Genomic DNA, 18,120 nt, shown 5'->3' with positions numbered 1-18,120 from the left:
TCGCGACTGAAAATCAAGCAGCTAATATCTGCACAATGTTGACAGTCCTGGGTTCGCCCTCCCAAAGTCCCTGGTGGGCGTCAGTCTCCCCCAGGACTTTTAAGGCTGACATAGAACAACATAGAAGTTACATTGCAGAAAGTGGCCTTTCAGCCCAATCCTCCACACAAGCAAACAGTCCTAATCATGTTTACCCACCTTATTCCCATATCCCTTCATTTCCATTTCCTTTATCCACCTATCCAATCCTGAATGTTGACATGGTTTCTGCCTCAATCACTAACCCTAGAAGTGAATTCTATAGTGTCACAGCTCTCATATAATCCTCAAGCAAATCACTGATCAGGATTGTGAACCTTGAACAAAGGTTAGTGAATACTCTGGTCTGGCAGGGCAGAAGAGTACAGTAGCTTCCAGGGCTATACTGAAACAAGATCAGTTCAGGCAGTCTCTGTACCAGCTCATTTAACCAGGGCAAGAGCATCATGCTCACCATTGACCTGGTAGGCTCCCATGTGAACCCACCCTAAAGTTTCAGCAAGCACATAGATAATTTCAATACTGTGGCATACAACATAAAAAGTCTAAAAATGGGGTCATTGTTTAGGGGTTAAATGTAAAGAAAAGTGTCATCTTATACACAAGTCAATTCAGTGGATGGTATTGTAGTTCAGTCTGGGGAGTACACTTATCTGCTCCTAGCCCAGCCCCACTCTCCTGTCACCCCAGTTGGTCCCCAGGGAGCAGGGGATATGATTGGAATGCATGCTGAGATCTGCACGAGGACACCACCGTGCACAAACACAGTTGGGGAATAGAAGACTAGGAACTTCATGATATTAATATTTAAAATGGAAATCAGAACCTTTTCTTCCAGCAAAACATCCTGTAAGTAAGGAAAGCGATACAAAGTTAGATAACGTTTTAAACATATCGCATTATTAAAGGGAGGGGCCGGCAGCTTGGAGTCTGAGTTAGAGCAGCAGACTGGGAGTTGGAAGAAATTATAGAACATAAGAAAATTTGGACCAAGAAAAGGTCACTTAACCCAACAGAATCAATTTTTGTATGGTTCTTGAGATCTTGTTATAAAGTTAGTCAACTATTTTCAGTGCTGTTTGAAAGTTGGGACTACGGTCATGTTGTATTGTTGACCCTCATCTTATACATGGGTATATTTTTTTTGAGGGGGGGGTGGGGTGGAAAGAAACAGCTCATTTTATACTCAAGTATATATGGTATGTGATACCAAAACTGCCTCAAGTTCTCTAATCACCATCCAGATGAGAAGCAGCCAACACAGATTTCAGGTAGGAAGATCGTGTTTTCAAACTTGATAACAGTTCTTTGTGCCAGTGACAGATACGGTGGATGGGGGAAATGCAGTGTATATGGAATTTGAGAAAGCTTGACGAGTACCACACAGGAGACTACTGAAGAAAATTAAGGTAATATGGAATTAGGGGAAGGGTAGCAAATTGACTTAAAAACTGGTTGGAAGGGAGAAGGGAGGAAGGGCAAGTCATATCTAACTAACCTAGTTGAATTTTTTTGAGGCGTGCCTACGGATGTTATTTATATGGACTGCCAGAAGGCATTTGATAAAGTTCCACACAACCGACTGTTAGCAAAAATGAAAGCGCACGGTATTTTAGGCAACCTGTTGACCTGGGTAGGGAATTCGTTAGGAGATAGGAGACAGAGAGCAGGGAGAACGGGTATGTACTCCATTGGCAGGATGTGACTTGTGGTGTCCCACAGAGATCTGTACTGGGGCCTCAGTTTTTCATTATAATTATCAATGACTTAAATGAAGGAATATAGAGCCATATATCCAAGTTTGCTGATGACACTAAGTTAGGTGGCACAGTGAATAGTGTAGATGGGAGAAGAAAGTTGCAAAGGGACATTGACATTGATAGATTAAGTGGGCAAAACTGTGGCAGATGGAGTTGTGTGAGCTCATACGCTTTGGATCCAAGAAACATAGATCAGAATATTTTCTAAATGGTGAGAAGCTAAGAACTGTGGAGGAGCAGAAAGATTATGGGGTCCATGTACAGAAATCACTAAAAGCTAGAGGATAGGTACAAAAACAATTTAAAAGGCTAATGGAATGTTAGGCATTATCTCAAGAAGGCTGGAATACAAAAGGGGTGGAAGTTATGCTACAGTTATATAAAGCTCTGGTTAGACTGCATCTGGAGTACTGTGTTCAGTTCTGTGCACTGCACCTCAGGAAGGATATATTGACCAGAATGATACCGGGACTAAAAGAGTTAAATTATGAAGACAGGTTGCATACCCTTGAGTATAGAAGATTTAGCAGTGATCTAATTGAGGTGTTGAAGATGATTAAAAGGATTTGACAAGGTAGATAGAGAGAAACTATTTCTTCTGGTGGGGGAGTCCAAAACATGGGGGCGTCCAAAACATGGGGGCATAACCTTAAAATTAGAGCTAGGCCGTTCAGGGATGATATCAGAAAGCACTTCTTCACACAAAGGGTAGTGGAAATCTGGAACACTCTCCCCCAAAAAGCCGTTGAGGCTCAGCCAATTGAAAATTTCAAAACTGAGATTAATAGATTTTTGTTAGGTGACAGTATTAAGAGAGAGGGAACCAAGGTGGGTAGATGGAGTTAAGATACATATCAGCCATGATTTAACTGAATGGCAGAACAGGCTCGAGAGGCTGAATGGTCTACTCCTGTTCCTCTGTTCCTAAACAAGACAAGGAGTTCCTCAGTGTGGTTGGATGTAGGTAGTGGTGTCCCACAGGGTTCTGTTCTGCGAGCACTTCTGTTCACTGTGTACACCAATGATTTGTATATACGGTTAGAGAGAGTAGTGCCCAAATTTGCCGACGACACTAAATTAAAAGGCATAGTAAATAATTGTAGGGATTCAAAGCAAGCTACAAGGGATATTGATAAGATGGTGCAATGGGCAAAAAATTGGCAGATGGAATTCAATGTCAGTAAATGTAAGGTGGTGCAGTTTGGTAAAAAGGAATAAAAGTAATAGTTATATTTTAAATGAGTTGGGGGGGGGGTTAGGTGGTGTGAAAGAGCAGAGAGATTTGGAGGTACAGGGTCACAATCACATTAAAAGCTTATGGAATTCTGAGTTTTGTGACAAAAGGTATAGAATAGAAAAGTTGAGGTGTAATGGTGAATCTATATAAAACTTTAGCAGGATCACAGTTGGAGTACCGTGCGCAGTTTTGGGCTCCACGTAATAGCAATAAGGATATTGATGCAGTGCAGAGTATAGCGCAGGTTAACTTGGATGCCGTCTGATGTAAGAAAATACAAAGTAAGAGTTGAAAAATTGAAGCTGTTTTCATCATAAAGATATAGGGGTGATTTGACACAGATGTTTAAAATTATGAAGGGATAGGACAATAGATAAAAAGACCGTTTCCTGTGATTAAGGGGGCGAGAGCAAGGGGACATAGATGCAAGAAATTTAGGATGGAGAGCAAGAGAAACTTTTTTTTTTAAACACAAGTTTGTGAGCTGCAGAATGCACTACTGGAGTTAGTGGTTGAAGCAGAGATAATGTCAACGGTTAAAAATAGATTAAACAGGGGAATAAAAGGAGAGGGGAATAAAAGGAGAGGGGAATAAAAAGAGAGGGGAATAAAAAGAGAGGGGAATAAAAAGAGAGGGGAATAAAAAGAGAGGGGAATAAAAAGAGAGGGGAATAAAAAGAGAGGGGAATAAAAAGAGAGGGGAATAAAAAGAGAGGGGAATAAAAAGAGAGGGGAATAAAAAGAGAGGGGAATAAAAAGAGAGGGGAATAAAAAGAGAGGGGAATAAAAAGAGAGGGGAATAAAAAGAGAGGGGAATAAAAAGAGAGGGGAATAAGGCGGGCTTATGGGATTAGGACTACTGCTCGTGTGGAGGATAAACACCAATATGGACTGGCTGGGTCGAAGGGCCTCTTTCCATGTTGTAATTTCTATGTAATTCTATGAACATCTGCAGCCATTGCTAGACACATTACCTCTGATATTAACACATCGGGTTCTCAACTGCCTTCGGGGATACCTACGTTGTCAATCAAGTTAGCAGGTATTTGGTCTAATCCTCTACTCTATACAACACTCCTGGTTTGGCTGCCTCTTTACTGGTTGTCAACATCTATGTGATCTCTACCTGTTCTTCTCCAGAAGAAACCCAGGCTGACATCAATATTTTGAGACTCTTTTGCAATCAGCAGCTGTTAATGGTGTATTCCATCGAGCCAACATGTTCACAACAGATAAGGATAAGATCCTTAGTGTTCAAGGTTGTAACTGCAATAAAGGTGGTAACTGCAATAAAGGTGGTAACTGCAACATAAACCACAGTAAAACCATTGAGCATTTAGAAACTTCACCCAACCCACAGAATGTGTCACACTCCTGAACACACCTTTATCTGTCACTTAAATTACAAACATCAGCCACGATTTCGGCATTAAATACCACTCACTGTTACGCTCCTAAAATGGTCATCTGGCACCCATTCCACTCTGAGGGGACATAAAACATAACAGGCCCACCAGTTCTGACGCAAGGTCATCAACCTGAAACGTTAACTGTTTCTTTCTCCACAGATGCTGCCTCACTTGCTGAGCTTTTCCAGCATCTTCTGTTTTCATTACCACAGCATTTACCAGATTCAGACCCAAACCCTCGCCTTCGGCCCGCAGGCTCTCTCCCTTTCTCCCCAGGCCCCCCCTCCCCCTCTCCCCAGGCCCCCCCCTCCCCCTCTCCCCAGGCCCTCAACCTCCACCCCTCCGCCCCCCCAGGCCCTCAACCTCCACCCCTCCGCCCCCCCAGGCCCTCAACCTCCACCCCTCCGCCCCCCCAGGCCCTCAACCTCCACCCCTCCGCCCCCCCAGGCCCTCAACCTCCACCCCTCCGCCCCCCCAGGCCCTCAACCTCCACCCCTCGGCTCACCAGGCCCCTTCCCTTTACCCCTCGGCTCCCCAGGCCCTCCCCCTCCACCCCTCGGCTCCCAAAGCCATCCCCTCCACCCCTCGGCTCCCTTCACCTCCACCCCTCGGCTCCCCAGGCCCCCTCCACCTCCACCCCTCGGCTCCCCAGGCCCCCTCCACCTCCACCCCTCGGCTCCCCAGGCCCCCTCCACCTCTCGGCTCCCCAGGCCCCCTCCACCCCTCGGCTCCCCAGGCCCCCTCCACCTCCACCCCTCGGCTCCCCAGGCCCCCTCCACCTCCACCCCTCGGCTCCCCAGGCCCCCTCCACCTCCACCCCTCGGCTCCCCAGGCCCCCTTCACCTCCACCCCTCGGCTCCCCAGGCCCCCTTCACCTCCACCCCTCGGCTCCCCAGGCCCCCTTCACCTCCACCCCTCGGCTCCCCAGGCCCCCTTCACCTCCACCCCTCGGCTCCCCAGGCCCCCTTCACCTCCACCCCTCGGCTCCCCAGGCCCCCTTCACCTCTCGGGCCCCCTCCCCCTTCACCTCTCGGGCCCCAGGCCCCCTCCCCCATCACCTCTCGGGCCCCAGGCCCCCTCCCCCATCACCTCTCGGGCCCCAGGCCCCCTCCCCCTTCACCTCTCGGGCCCCAGGCCCCCTCCCCCTTCACCTCTCGGGCCCCAGGCCCCCTCCCCCTTCACCCTCTCGGGCCCCAGGCCCCCTCCCCCTTCACCTCTCGGGCCCCAGGCCCCCTCCCCCTTCACCCTCTCGGGCCCCAGGCCCCCTCCCCCTTCACCCTCTCGGGCCCCAGGCCCCCTCCCCCTTCACCCTCTCGGGCCCCAGGCCCGGGACATCTATTTACCTGTTTAACAGTAGGGTGCATGAGGTGAGCAGCAGAAATATGAAGCAGAAGACCGGATACTGGCGGCCGATGTCTCGGACCAGGTGAAACCTGAGCCTCAGCCCCAGCTCCCTCACTGATGGCATCTTCGCTTCCTCGAGGACCTGGGCTCGCTCACCCACCCGGACCTCCCGACTCGAGCGGGCGGAGCGGCTCAGCCGCCGCCTCCTCCTTCAGACCCCCACCCGCGCGCTAGGCAAGCCGGCCCACATTACTTCCTGTTTGTCTAACGGTTCACCCGCCTACTTCCTCTTTGCGTCATTTCCGCCCCTTCTCCTACACAAAGATGGCTCTTGTATTTGACGTCACTAAAGTTCTTAGTGAGTGTTTTAGGAATAGTTACTGGCCAGTGGGAAACTAGGTCAGGTTGCAAAGTGCTACAGAACCTGGGGCAAAACATTTTGCAACAATAATTTGCATTTATATAGCACATTTACCGTAAGAAGATGCATCAAGCGCTTCATAATCTGACAAAAATGGACACCGAGCCAAAGGAGGAGATAGTAAAAGAGGTGACCAAAAGATTGAGGAGGAGTGGGCGCTGAAGAGGCAGTTAGGGGTTAGGGAGAGAATTCGACAACGTGGAAGGTAGCTGAAGGCTCCTCCAATGGTGGGGCAAGGGGAAGGCAAATGAACGAGAGGTCAGAGGAACAGAGTTTAGGAGGGGAGTTGTAAGACTCGAGAAGGTTATAGAGGTTAGGTGGGGTGAGGGTATGAAGGAATTTGACACAAAGAGTAAGTGTTTTAAATTTGAGGTATTGAGGGACCAGGGGCTAATGTAGGACAGCGAGGACAAAGATGACGGATGACCAACACTTGGTGCATGATAGGATACAAGCACAGTTTTTTTTGGATGAGCTGAAGTTTATAGAGGGTGGAGGGTGGGAGGCCAGCCAGGAGAGCATTCGAGTCGTAGACTCTAGAGGTGACAAAGGCATAGATGAGGGTTTCAGCAGCAGATGGGAAAAGAACTATCAAAAAACTATTGAAATTTACAGCACAGGAAGAAGCAGATCGTCACTGCAAGTTTGCTAATGAGATGATTTACACCAAATCAGCAAGGCTTGTAGAATTAGCTGAAGAATGGGAAAGATACAAAGATCAACAAAGGGTCACAAAACAGATAGTATGAAAAGAAACTCGAAAGGGATATCAAAACCAATACGAAGAACTTTTATAGTTATATTAGGAAAAAAAGGGTGGTCAGGAGCAGTGTTGGCCCCTTAAAAACTGAAAGTGGGGATATTGTCATTGACAATGGGGAAATGGCAGACATGTTGAATAATTACTTTGCGTCAGTATTTACAGTAGAATAAAGAGGATAGCATGCTGGAAATCCCAAGAAAACTAATATTGAATCGGGGACTGGGACTCGATAAAATTAACATAAGTAAAGCAATAATAATGAAGAAAATAATAGCACTAAAGAGTGACAAATCCCCAGGACCAGATGGTTTCCATCCCAGGGTTTTAAAGGAAGTAGGTGAGCACATTGCAGATGTCCTAACTATAATCTTTCAAAGTTCTCTAGATTCAGGAACTGTCCCTCTGGATTGGAAAATTGCACATGACACTCCGCTTTTTAAGAAGAGAGGGGGAAACCGGGGAATTATAGGCCAGTTAGCCTAACATCTGTTGTGGGGAAAATGCTGGAGTCTATAATTAAGGATAGGGTGACTGAACACCGAGAATTTTCAGTTAATCAGGGAGAGCCAGCATGGATTTGTGAAAGGTAGGTCGTGCCTGACAAACCTGGTTGAATTTTTTGAAGAGGTGACTAAAGTAGTGGTCAGGGGAATGTCAATGGATGTTATTTATATGGACTTCCAGAAGGCATTTGATAAGGTCCCACATAAGAGACTGTTAGCTAAGTTAGAAGCCAATGGAATAGAGGAAAAAGTACGGACTTGGTTAGGAAGTTGGCTGAGCGAAAGGCGACAGAGAGTAGGGATAATGGATAAGTATTCACATTGGCAGGATGTGACAAGTGGAGTCCCGCAGGGATCTGTCTTGGGGCCTCAATTATTCACAATATTTATTAACGACTTAGATGAAGGCATAGAAAGTCTCATATCTAAGTTTGCCGATGACACAAAGATTGGTGGCATTGTAAGCAGTGTAGATGAAAACATAAAATTACAAAGCGATATTGATAGATTAGGTGAATGGGCAAAACTGTGGCAAATGGAATTCAATGTAGACAAATGTGAGGTCATCCACTTTGGATCAAAAAAGGATAGAACAGGGTACTTTCTAAATGGTAAAAAGTTAAAAACAGTGGATGTCCAAAGGGACTTAGGGGTTCAGGTACATAGATCATTGAAGTGTCATGAACAGGTGCAGAAAATAATCAAGAAGGCTAATGGAATGCTGGCCTTTATATCTAGAGGACTGGAGTACAAGGGGGCAGAAGTTATACTGCAGCTATACAAAACCCTGGTTAGACCGCACCTGGAGTACTGTGAGCAGTTCTGGGCACCGCACCTTCGGAAGGATATATTAGCCTTGGAGGGAGTGCAGCGTAGGTTTACTAGAATGATACCCGGTCTTCAAAGGTTAAGTTACGAGGAGAGATTACACAAATTGGGGTTGTATTCTCTAGAGTTTCGAAGGTTAAGGGGTGATCAGATCAAAGTTTATAAGATATTAAGGGGAACAGATAGGGTGGATGGAGAGAAACTATTTCCACTGGTTGGGGATTCTAGCAGTAAAAATTAGAGTCAGACCTTTCAGGAGTGAGATTAGAAAACATTTCTACACACAAAGGGTGGTAGAAGTTTGGAACTCTCTTCCGCAAACGGCAATTGATACTAGCTCAATTGCTAAATTTAAATGTGAGATAGATAGCTTTTTGGCAACCAAAGGTATTAGGGAATATGGGCCAAAGGCAGGTATATGGAGCTAGATCACAGATCAGCCATGATCTTATCAAATGGCGGAGCAGGTACGAGGGGCTGAATGGCCTACTCCTGTTCCTACGTTCCTAAGAAACTGGCAGTTAAGACTTACTTTTGGTAAGTTTTCCTCATGGCCTGGTGAATAAGTACAGGATTGTGGCGTTACTGTCAGCCTCAGTGAACTTGGACTGTCCACTGCCCCTAGAGAGAAATGAACATCAGATAAAAACAGGATCAAGTTCAGCTATGATGCCCACCACAACTGAATAGCCCGTGAACACTCAGCATCTCAGTTCACGCAGATAGTGGCGATGCATCAGTGGACTGACAGTGCCCATGGAACCAGAAAGAATCAATTACTTTAGAAGTGTATAGAAAACCTTTTGGGGCTATCAAGAGTTTGAAGATTTTTTAAATGCAGTGTTGTGTATTTACTGGGCCTTCAAGAGTTAAAAGCTGTTTTGACATGAAGAAAAGGTATAGAAGCAGCACCGAATGCACATGACAAAGATGAGACCAGGGTCGTCACCAGTATACTTGACAAACTGACCATTAATGGACGTCCTTCAACATACTTGCTATCATTGTAGCTTGGTTAAAGGGCATATACTACATGCTCACAACTCACTAGAAAATTAGATCTGTATACTGGCCAGGGAAAGATCTGGTCACAAAGCTACATCAATACATGTTTTGGCCTGAAAGTATGTTTTTCTTAATACATGCAAACCGGGGATCTTAATTCCTATCTAAACCCCAAATTTGTTTATGTAACAATAGTGACTAGATTTACTTCATTGGCTGTGAAGCCCTTTAGGAGTTCCTTGGGACAAGATAGATTGCGTAGAGATTCCGCTCGTTTACGTCAGTAATATCAGCATAATCCAGGCGGAACCAGCGCAAAAGATCGGGGAATTTTAAACGTAAGTGAGTTACGCTCAAACCCACTTACTTTAGGGTTTTCTGCTGGTTTAAGATTCAACCGCCTGGATCAGGCCCCGCCCACGAAACTGGCCATGCCCCTCGGTCAACATTGCAAGTTTTCCACCAATTGCGTTGGTTAGGGAAGGCTCTTCAAATTACACTCGTTTTCTTAGGCGCACAGGCGCCAGCAGGCACGTTTCAAAAGTATTTATATATCAAAATATTTAATTTACGATGAAACTGATTAGTGTACACCAATGAAACTAGTAAATGGCTCAGTATAGTTTTTAAAAAGTTTTCAGTGATTTAAAATCAGGTTACTCACATGTGGAGGACTAGACACTTATTAAAATGCTTATTTTTTGTGATAAACCAATTTTCAGCTGTATTAATTAAACTGCACTAGGTTACCACTCTTAAATACATCAAGGAATATTTTATAATGCAAAGAAAAAATAAACGATTACATTCTAATACGCTGCGCAATTGAGCTGGTTCCTGGAAGATTTGGCATTTGTGACTATGCAAATGTATTTTAGCAGAAACTTGAACTATAACATGACCAGCACAATTTTTCGATTGTACCCAAAGCGGAAACTCTACCCCACTATATATATTTATCTTACTTGTCCTCAGGAGCACCTAAAGTGTTTCACAGCCAAAAAAATATTGGGTGGCAGGCAGTGACTAGTGGGGTACCGCAGGAATCAGCGCTTGGGCCCCAGCTATTCACAATATATATCAATGATTTGGATGAGGGAACGGAATGTAACATTTCCAAGTTTGCAGACGACACAAAGCTGGGGTGGAATGTGAGCTTTGAGGAGGATGCAAAGAGGCTCCAATGTGATTTAGACAAGTTGGGTGAGTGGGCAAGAACATGGCAGATGCAGTAGAACGTGGATAAATGTGAGGTTATCCACTTTGGTTGTAAAATCAGAAAGACAGATTATTATCTGAATGGCAACAGATTGGGGAAAGGGGAGGTGCAACAAGACCTGGGTGTCCTTGTACACCAGTCGCTGAAAGCGAGCATTCAGGTGCAGCAAGCAGTTAGGAAGGCGAATGGTATGTTGGCATTCATTGCAAGAGGATTTGAGTACAGGAGCAGGGATGTCTTACTGCAGTTATACAGGGCCTTGTTGAGATCACATCTGGAGTATTGTGTGCAGTTTTGGTCTCCTTATCTGAGGAAGGATGTCCTTGCCATGGAGGGAGTGCAACAAAGGTTTACCAGACTGATTCTTGGGATGGCAGGGCTGACGTATGAGGAGAGATTGGGTCTCTATTCACTAGAGTATAGAAGAATGAGAGGTGATCTCATCGAAACGTATAAAATTCTAACAGGACTAGACAGACTAAATGCAGGGAGGATGTTTCCGATGGCTGGGGAGTCCAGAACCAGGGGTCACAGTCTCAGGATACGGGGTATGCCATTTAGAACTGAGATGAGGAGAAATTTCTTCACTCAGAGGGTGGTGAACCTGTGGAATTCTCTACCAGTGGAGGCCAAGTCATTAGATGTATTCAAGAAGGAGATAGATATATATCTTAATGCTAAAGGGATCAAGGGATATGGGGAAAAAGCGGGAACAGGGTACTGAGTTAGACGATCAGCCACGATCATTTTGAATGGCGGAGCAGGCCCGAAGGGCCTACTCTTGCTCCTATTTTCTATGTTTTCTATGACTATATATCATATGTAGAATCATACAGCATTCAGTCCATCGTGCCTGTGCCGGCTCTTTGAAAGATCTATCCAATTAGTCCTACTCCCCTGCTCTTTCCCCACGGCCTTGCAAATTTTTCCTCTTCAAGTATATATCCAATTACCTTTTTAAAGTTACTATTGAATCTGCTTCCACCACCCTTTCAGGCAGTGCATTCCAGGCCATAACTCGCCGCACAAAAAAAATCCTCATCTCGCCTCTGGTTCCTTTGCCAATTACCTTGAATCTGTGTCCTCTGGTTAGCTACCCTCTTGTCAAAACCCTTCATGATTTTGAATCCCTCCATCGAATCTCCCCTTTACCTTCTCTGCTCTAAGGAGACCAATGCAGCTTCTCTAATCTCCATATAACTGAAGTCCCTTATTCCTGGTACCATTCTAGTAAATCTCCTCTGTATCCTCTCCAAGCCTTGCCATTCTTCCTAAAGTGTGCTGCCCTAAATTGGACACAATACTCCAGCTGAGGCCTAACCAGTGATTTATAAAGGTTTACCATAACTTCCTTGTCCTGCCACCTTCAAAGATTTGTATGCATGTACCCCCAGGTCTCTCTGTTCCTGTATCCCCATTAAAATTGTACCATTTAGTTTACAGTGCCTCTCCTCATTCATCCTTCCAAAATGTGTCACTTCATAGCATTAAATTTCATCTACCACATGTCTGCCCAGTTCACCAGTCGATGTCAACCTAAATTCTACTAATATCCTTTCCATTGTTTACTACATTTCCGAGTTTTGTGTCATCTGCAAACTTTGAAATTATGCCCTTTATACCCAAGTCCAGATCATTAATATATATCAAAAAGAGCAGTGGTCCGAATACCAATCCCCAGGGGACAGCTAAATCTTTCTTCTTTCTGAATCAATTTGACCATAACCCATAATCTTTTTGCATTTTGACTGGTGAAGGCATATTCCAGCACAAGGAATATCAAATTCACTTGTATATTCATTGTTAGTTTTCAGCATATTTCAATTTAAAAAAAGACAAATAAATAATCTAATTTCCCAATTATGAACTACTTCAGCTTCACTCTGATTTATGACATTATTCAAAAATCAATGAGATTGGTATCTTCTGATACCTTTCACATTTTTAGATTATAACTAATACAGACTATTTTAAAACACGAGTAATTTATGCACTCTACCGACATATGCTACCCAGCAGCACAGGAACAATTTATAGAATACAATTTAAGTCAGCATTACTACTTCAAGGATGAATAAGGAGTTGCAAAAATTAACCTGGATGAGGTGATGATGTATTAGTTCTCTGATGTTATTCTACACATATCCATTTCCCAGTAATATTTTCGAATGTTACCCAATATTTTAGTCTTTAACTCACCGTGGTTCAGTAATATGATCATTACACACGTGGTATCAGAACTACTGTGTATATAAAATTTGGTATTTAAGTACATTGTGCTTTAAGACCTTTTCTGTGATCTGCTCTTCGGAGAAAGGGAATTTAGCAAAAACTCTGGGTAGATGCTGTTTTAGTAAGACACATTACTAAAAATACATTTTCTGAATCATTGTACATTATTCATATGGTGCAAGTTTGAGATATCACTCCACCAGGAGCACATGTCAAGAACAAGAGATTGCTGGCAAGGGTTCATCTTTTTAGATTATAACTAATACAGACTATTTTAAAACATGAGTAATTTATGCACTCCACCAACATATGCTACCCAGTAGCACAAGAACAATTTATAGAATACAATTTAAGTCAGCATAACTACTTCAAGGATGAATGAGGAGTTGCAAAAATAAACCTGGATGAGGTGATGATGCATTAGTTTCGTTATGAAGCGTTTCATCCACTTTCAGACTAAGCCGGTATGCAGCTGCACTTATTTTCCTTTATCAAGTAACAATAGCACCTTTAACGTAGTAAAACTTCCCAAAGCAATTATTTTCTCCCTCCCGCACCAATGTCATGCGTTTCACTTTTTTTTAATTCATTCATGGGATGTGGGCGTCGCTGACAAGGCCAGCATTTATTGCCCATCCCTAATTGCCCTTGAGAAGGTGGTAGTGAGCCGCCTTCTTGAGCCGCTGCAGTCCGTGTGGTGAAGGTTCTCTCTCAGTGCTGTTAGGTAGGGAGTTCCAGAATTTTGACCCAGCAATGATGAAGGAACGGCAATATATTTCCAAGTCAGGATGGTGTGTGACTTGGAGGGGAACGTGCAGGTGGTGTTGTTCCCATGTGCCTGCTGCCCTTGTCCTTCTAGATGGTAGAGGTCGTAGGTTTGGGAGGTGGCGAGTTGCTGCAGTGCATCCTGTGGATGGTACACACTGCAGCCATGGTGCGCCGGTGAAGGGAGTGAACGTTTAGGGTGGTGGATGGGGTACCAATCAAGTGGGCTGCTTTGTCCTGGATGGCGTTGAGCTTCTTAAGTATTGTTGGAGCTGCACTCATCCAGGCAAGTGGAGAGCATTCCATCACACTCCGGACTTGTGCCTCGTAGATGGTGGAAAGGCTTTGGGGAGTCAGGTGAGTCACTCGCCGCAAAATACCCAGCCTCTGACCTGCCCTTGTAGCCACAGTATTTATGGAGCTGGTCCAGTTAAGTTTCTGGTATTATTAATAAAGAATGCCTGGTGAGACTATTGACCCACTTTAGCAACAATAGCTCACCACTTAAAACAGCCAATTGCAGCAAGACCATCCCATAATTTGTCCTAGATTTGTTACTCAATATGAGGGGAAATATTTTTTAATCTTCAGGAGGTGATAGGCACCAAATGTGGTCTTCCCCGTCCTGAACTATACCAGACAAGGAAGTAGTTCATAGGCTCCCTAACAGTAACCACACAGGGTATACAGGAAGAAATAATGGGGGCTTGTGAGAAAAGGACAGCGATAATCATGGGTGATTTTAATCTACATATAGATTGGAAGAACCTGATTGGCAAAGGTAGTCTGGAAGATGAGTTCACAGAGTGCTTTCGGGACAGTTTCTTACAGCAGCACATTCTGGAGCCAGAGAGCAGGCTATTCTAGATCTGGTAATGTGCAATGAGACAGGATTAATTAATTAGGAACATAGGAACAGGAGTAGGCCATTCATCCCCTCGTGCCTGCTCCGCCATTCGATAAGATCATGGCTGATCTGTGATCTCGCTCCATATACCTGCCTTTGGCCCATATCCCTTAATGCCTTTGGTTGCCAAAAAGCTATCTATCTCACATTTAAATTTAGCAATTGAGCTAGTATCAATTGCCGTTTGCGGAAGAGTTCCAAACCTCTACCACCCTTTGTGTGTAGAAATGTTTTCTAATCTCGTTCCTGAAAGGTCTGGCTCTAATTTTTAGAATGTGCTCCCTACTCCTAGGATCCCCAACCAGCAGAAATAGTTTCTCTCTATCCACCCTATCTGTTCCTCTTAATATCTTATAAACTTCGATCAGATCACCCCTTAACCTTCGAAACTCGAGAGAATACAACCCCAATTTGTGTAATCTCTCCTCGTAACTTAACCTTTGAAGACCGGGTATCATTCGAGTAAACCTACACTGCACTCCCTCCAAGGCTAATATGTCCTTCCGAAGGTGCGGTGCCCAGAACTGCTCACCGTACTCCAGGTGCAGTCTAACCAGGGTTTTGTATAGCTGCAGCATAACTTCTGCCCCCTTGTACTCCAGTCCTCGAGATATAAAGGCCAGCATTCCATTAGCCTTCTTGATTATTTTCTGCACCTGTTCATGACACTTCAATGATCTATGTACCTGAACCCCGAAGTCCCTTTGGACATTCACTATTTTTAACTTTTTACCATTTAGAAAGAAGCCTGTTCTATACCTTTTTTGATCCAAAGTGGATGACCTCACATTTGTCTACATTGAATTCCATTTGCCACAGTTTTGCCCATTCACCTAATCTATCAATATCGCTTTGTAATTTTATGTTTTCATCTACACTGCTTACAATGCCACCAATCTTTGTGTCATCAGCAAACTTAGATATGAGACTTTCTATGCCTTCATCTAAGTTGTTAATAAATATTGTGAATAATTGAGGCCCCAAGACAGATCCCTGCGGGACTCCACTTGTCACATCCTGCCAATGTGAGTACCTACCCATTATCCCTACTCTCTGTCGCCTTTCGCTCAGCCAACTTCCTAACCAAGTCCGTACTTTTCCCTCTATTCCACTGGCTTCTAACTTAGCTAACAATCTCATGTGGGACCTTATCAAATGCCTTCTGGAAGTCCATATAAATAACATCCATTGACATTCCCCTGTCTACGACTTTAGTCATCGCTTCAAAAAATTCAATCAGGTTTGTCAGGCACGACCTACCTTTCACAAATCCTTGCTGGCTCTCCCTGATTAACTGAAAATTCTCGAGGTGTTCAGTCACCCTATCCTTAATTATAGACTCCTGCAATTTCCCCACAACAGATGTTAGGCTAATTGGTCTATAATTCCCCAGTTTCCCTCTCTCTTCTTTCTTAAAAAGCAGAGTGACATGTGCAATTTTCCAATCCAGAGGGACAGTTCCTGAATCTGGAGAACTTTGAAAGATTATAGTTAGGGCATCTGCAATGTGCTCACCTACTTCCTTTAAAACCCTGGGATGGAAACCATCTGGTCCTGGGGATTTGTCACTCTTTAGTGCTATTATTTTCTTCATTATTATTGCTTTACTTATGTTAATTTTATCGAGTCCCTGTCCCCGATTCAATATTAGTTTTCTTGGGATTTCCGGCATGCTATCCTCTTTATTCTACTGTAAATACTGACGCAAAGTAATTATTCAACATGTCCGCCATTTCCCCATTGTCAACGACAATATCCCCACTTTCAGTTTTTAAGGGGCCAACACTGCTCCTGACCACCCTCTTTCCTAATATAACTATAAAAGTTCTTCGTATTGGTTTTGATATCCCTTGCAAGTTTCTTTTCATACTCTCTTTTTGCAGCTCACTATCTGTTTTGTGACCCTTTGTTGATCTTTGTATCTTTCCCATTCGCCAGGATCTGCGCTATTTTTTGCCTTTTTGTATACCCTTTCCTTATGTCTTATACTGTCCCTTACCTCTTTAGTTGTCCATGGCTGTTTTTTTTGGCAAGTGGAGTTCTTGCCCCTCACGGGTATAAACCAGTTCTGTATCTCATCAAAAGTTTCTTTAAACATTTCCCACTGATCATCAGTCGTTTTACCCATTAACAGATTTGCCCAGTTCACTGTGGACAGTCTCTGTCTCATCCCATTGAAGTCGGCCTTGCCCAAGTCTAGAATCTTAGCAGCTGACTCACTTTTTTCCCTTTCAAACACTACATTGAACTCAATCATGTTATGATTGCTATTGGATAGATGTTCACGCACAGTTAAGCTGTTAACTAAATCTGGTTCATTACTCATGACCAAATCTAGTATGGCTTGCCCCCTTGTTGCCTCTAGGACATACTGCTGTAGAAAACTATCCCAGACACACTCAAGAAATTCACTACCTTTCTGACAGTTGCTAGTCTGCTTTCCCCAATCTATGTGAAGGTTAAAGTCCCCCATTAAGACCACTATGCCTTTTTTACACGCTTGTCTAATCTCTGCATTTATACAATCTAGCACTTCAGAGCTGCTGCCAGGGCTCCTATATACAACTCCCACTATAGTCTTAGATCCTTTCCTATTTCTCAATTCAACCCATAAGGTCTCTGTTGGCTGCTTACCTCTCGTTATATCCTCCTTTATCATTGAATTGATTTCATTTCTAATCACTAGGGCTACTCCTCCCCCTCTTCCATTTTTCCTATCTCTCCTGTCGACCTTATAACTCGGTATATTTAGTTCCCAATCCTGACCATCCTGCAGCCATGTCTCAGTAATAGCTATCATGTCATACCCTCCAATTTGAATTTGAACCTGTAGTTCATTTAATTTATTCCTTATACTCTGTGCATTTGTATATAGAACTTTTAATCAGGCCACACACCCTAGCCTGACCTTCAGCTTTGATGCTGGGTTAATCGCCTTACACCTTCTAGTTTTCACTTTTTCTGTAGTGTCTAAAGTACACTTTCTTTCCGCTGCTCTACGCTTTTCCCTTTCACTTGTTCTTGAACAACTTTGTACTATTTGTATTGTAAATTTCCCCTGGGTCTTCCCCTCTCTTGCTGCTCTCAACTTTACTCCCTTCTGACTCCCCGCTAAGGTTCCTATCCCCCTGCCACTCTAGTTTAAACCTTCCCCAACAGCAATAGCAAACACCCCCGCGAGGACATTGGTCCCGGTCCTGCTCGGGTGTAACCCGTCTCTCTTGTACAGGTCCCACCTTCCCCAGAACCGGTCCCAATGTCCCAGGAATCTAAATCCCTCCCTCCTACACCATCCCTGCAGCCACGCATTCATCCTGTCTATTCTCCTGTTCCTATACTCACTAACACATGGCACTGGTAGTAATCCTGAGATCACTACCTTTGAGGTCCTGCTTTTTAATTTATCTCCTAACTCCTTGAATTCACCTTGCAGGACCTCATACCTTTTTTTAAACCTATGTCGTTGGTACCGATATGGACCACGACTACTGGCTGTTCACCCTCCCCCTCCAGAATGCCCTGCAGCCGTTCCGTGACATCCTTGACCCTAGCACCAGGGAGGCAACATACCATCCTGGAGTCACATTTACGGCCGCAGAAACGCCTATCTGTTCCCCTTACAATTGAATCCCCTATCACTATAGCCCTGCCACTCTTCTTCCTCCCCTCCTGTGCAGCAGAGCCACCC

At 44.3% G+C, this 18,120-nt stretch overlaps 1 protein-coding gene across 8 annotated transcripts in view; it reads right to left on the bottom strand.

Moving 5' to 3' along the window:
- Positions 1-6,050, bottom strand: part of snx14 (sorting nexin 14) — a 131,220-nt gene extending 125,170 nt beyond the window's left edge. For 5 of the 8 annotated variants that reach the window (XR_010963692.1, XM_067989179.1, XM_067989181.1 and 2 more), the window contains exon 1: positions 5,789-6,045. Coding sequence is in view for 6 of the 8 variants with exons in the window: in XM_067989179.1 (XP_067845280.1) it covers positions 5,789-5,913 (125 nt within the window). In the remaining 2 variants the exon portion in view is untranslated. Of the gene's footprint in view, positions 1-4,162; positions 4,266-5,788 lie in introns of those variants that run through there. The other 3 variants (XM_067989184.1, XM_067989177.1, XM_067989183.1) reach the window with 3 other exon arrangements.
- Between the last annotated feature and the right edge of the window lie 12,070 nt (positions 6,051-18,120).

This window comes from Heptranchias perlo, chromosome 8 (genome assembly GCF_035084215.1).
Source record: "Heptranchias perlo isolate sHepPer1 chromosome 8, sHepPer1.hap1, whole genome shotgun sequence".
Lineage (NCBI taxonomy): Eukaryota > Metazoa > Chordata > Chondrichthyes > Hexanchiformes > Hexanchidae > Heptranchias > Heptranchias perlo.
Note: the sequence above shows the minus strand (reverse complement) of the source record. Positions and strands in the feature narration are given on the sequence as shown.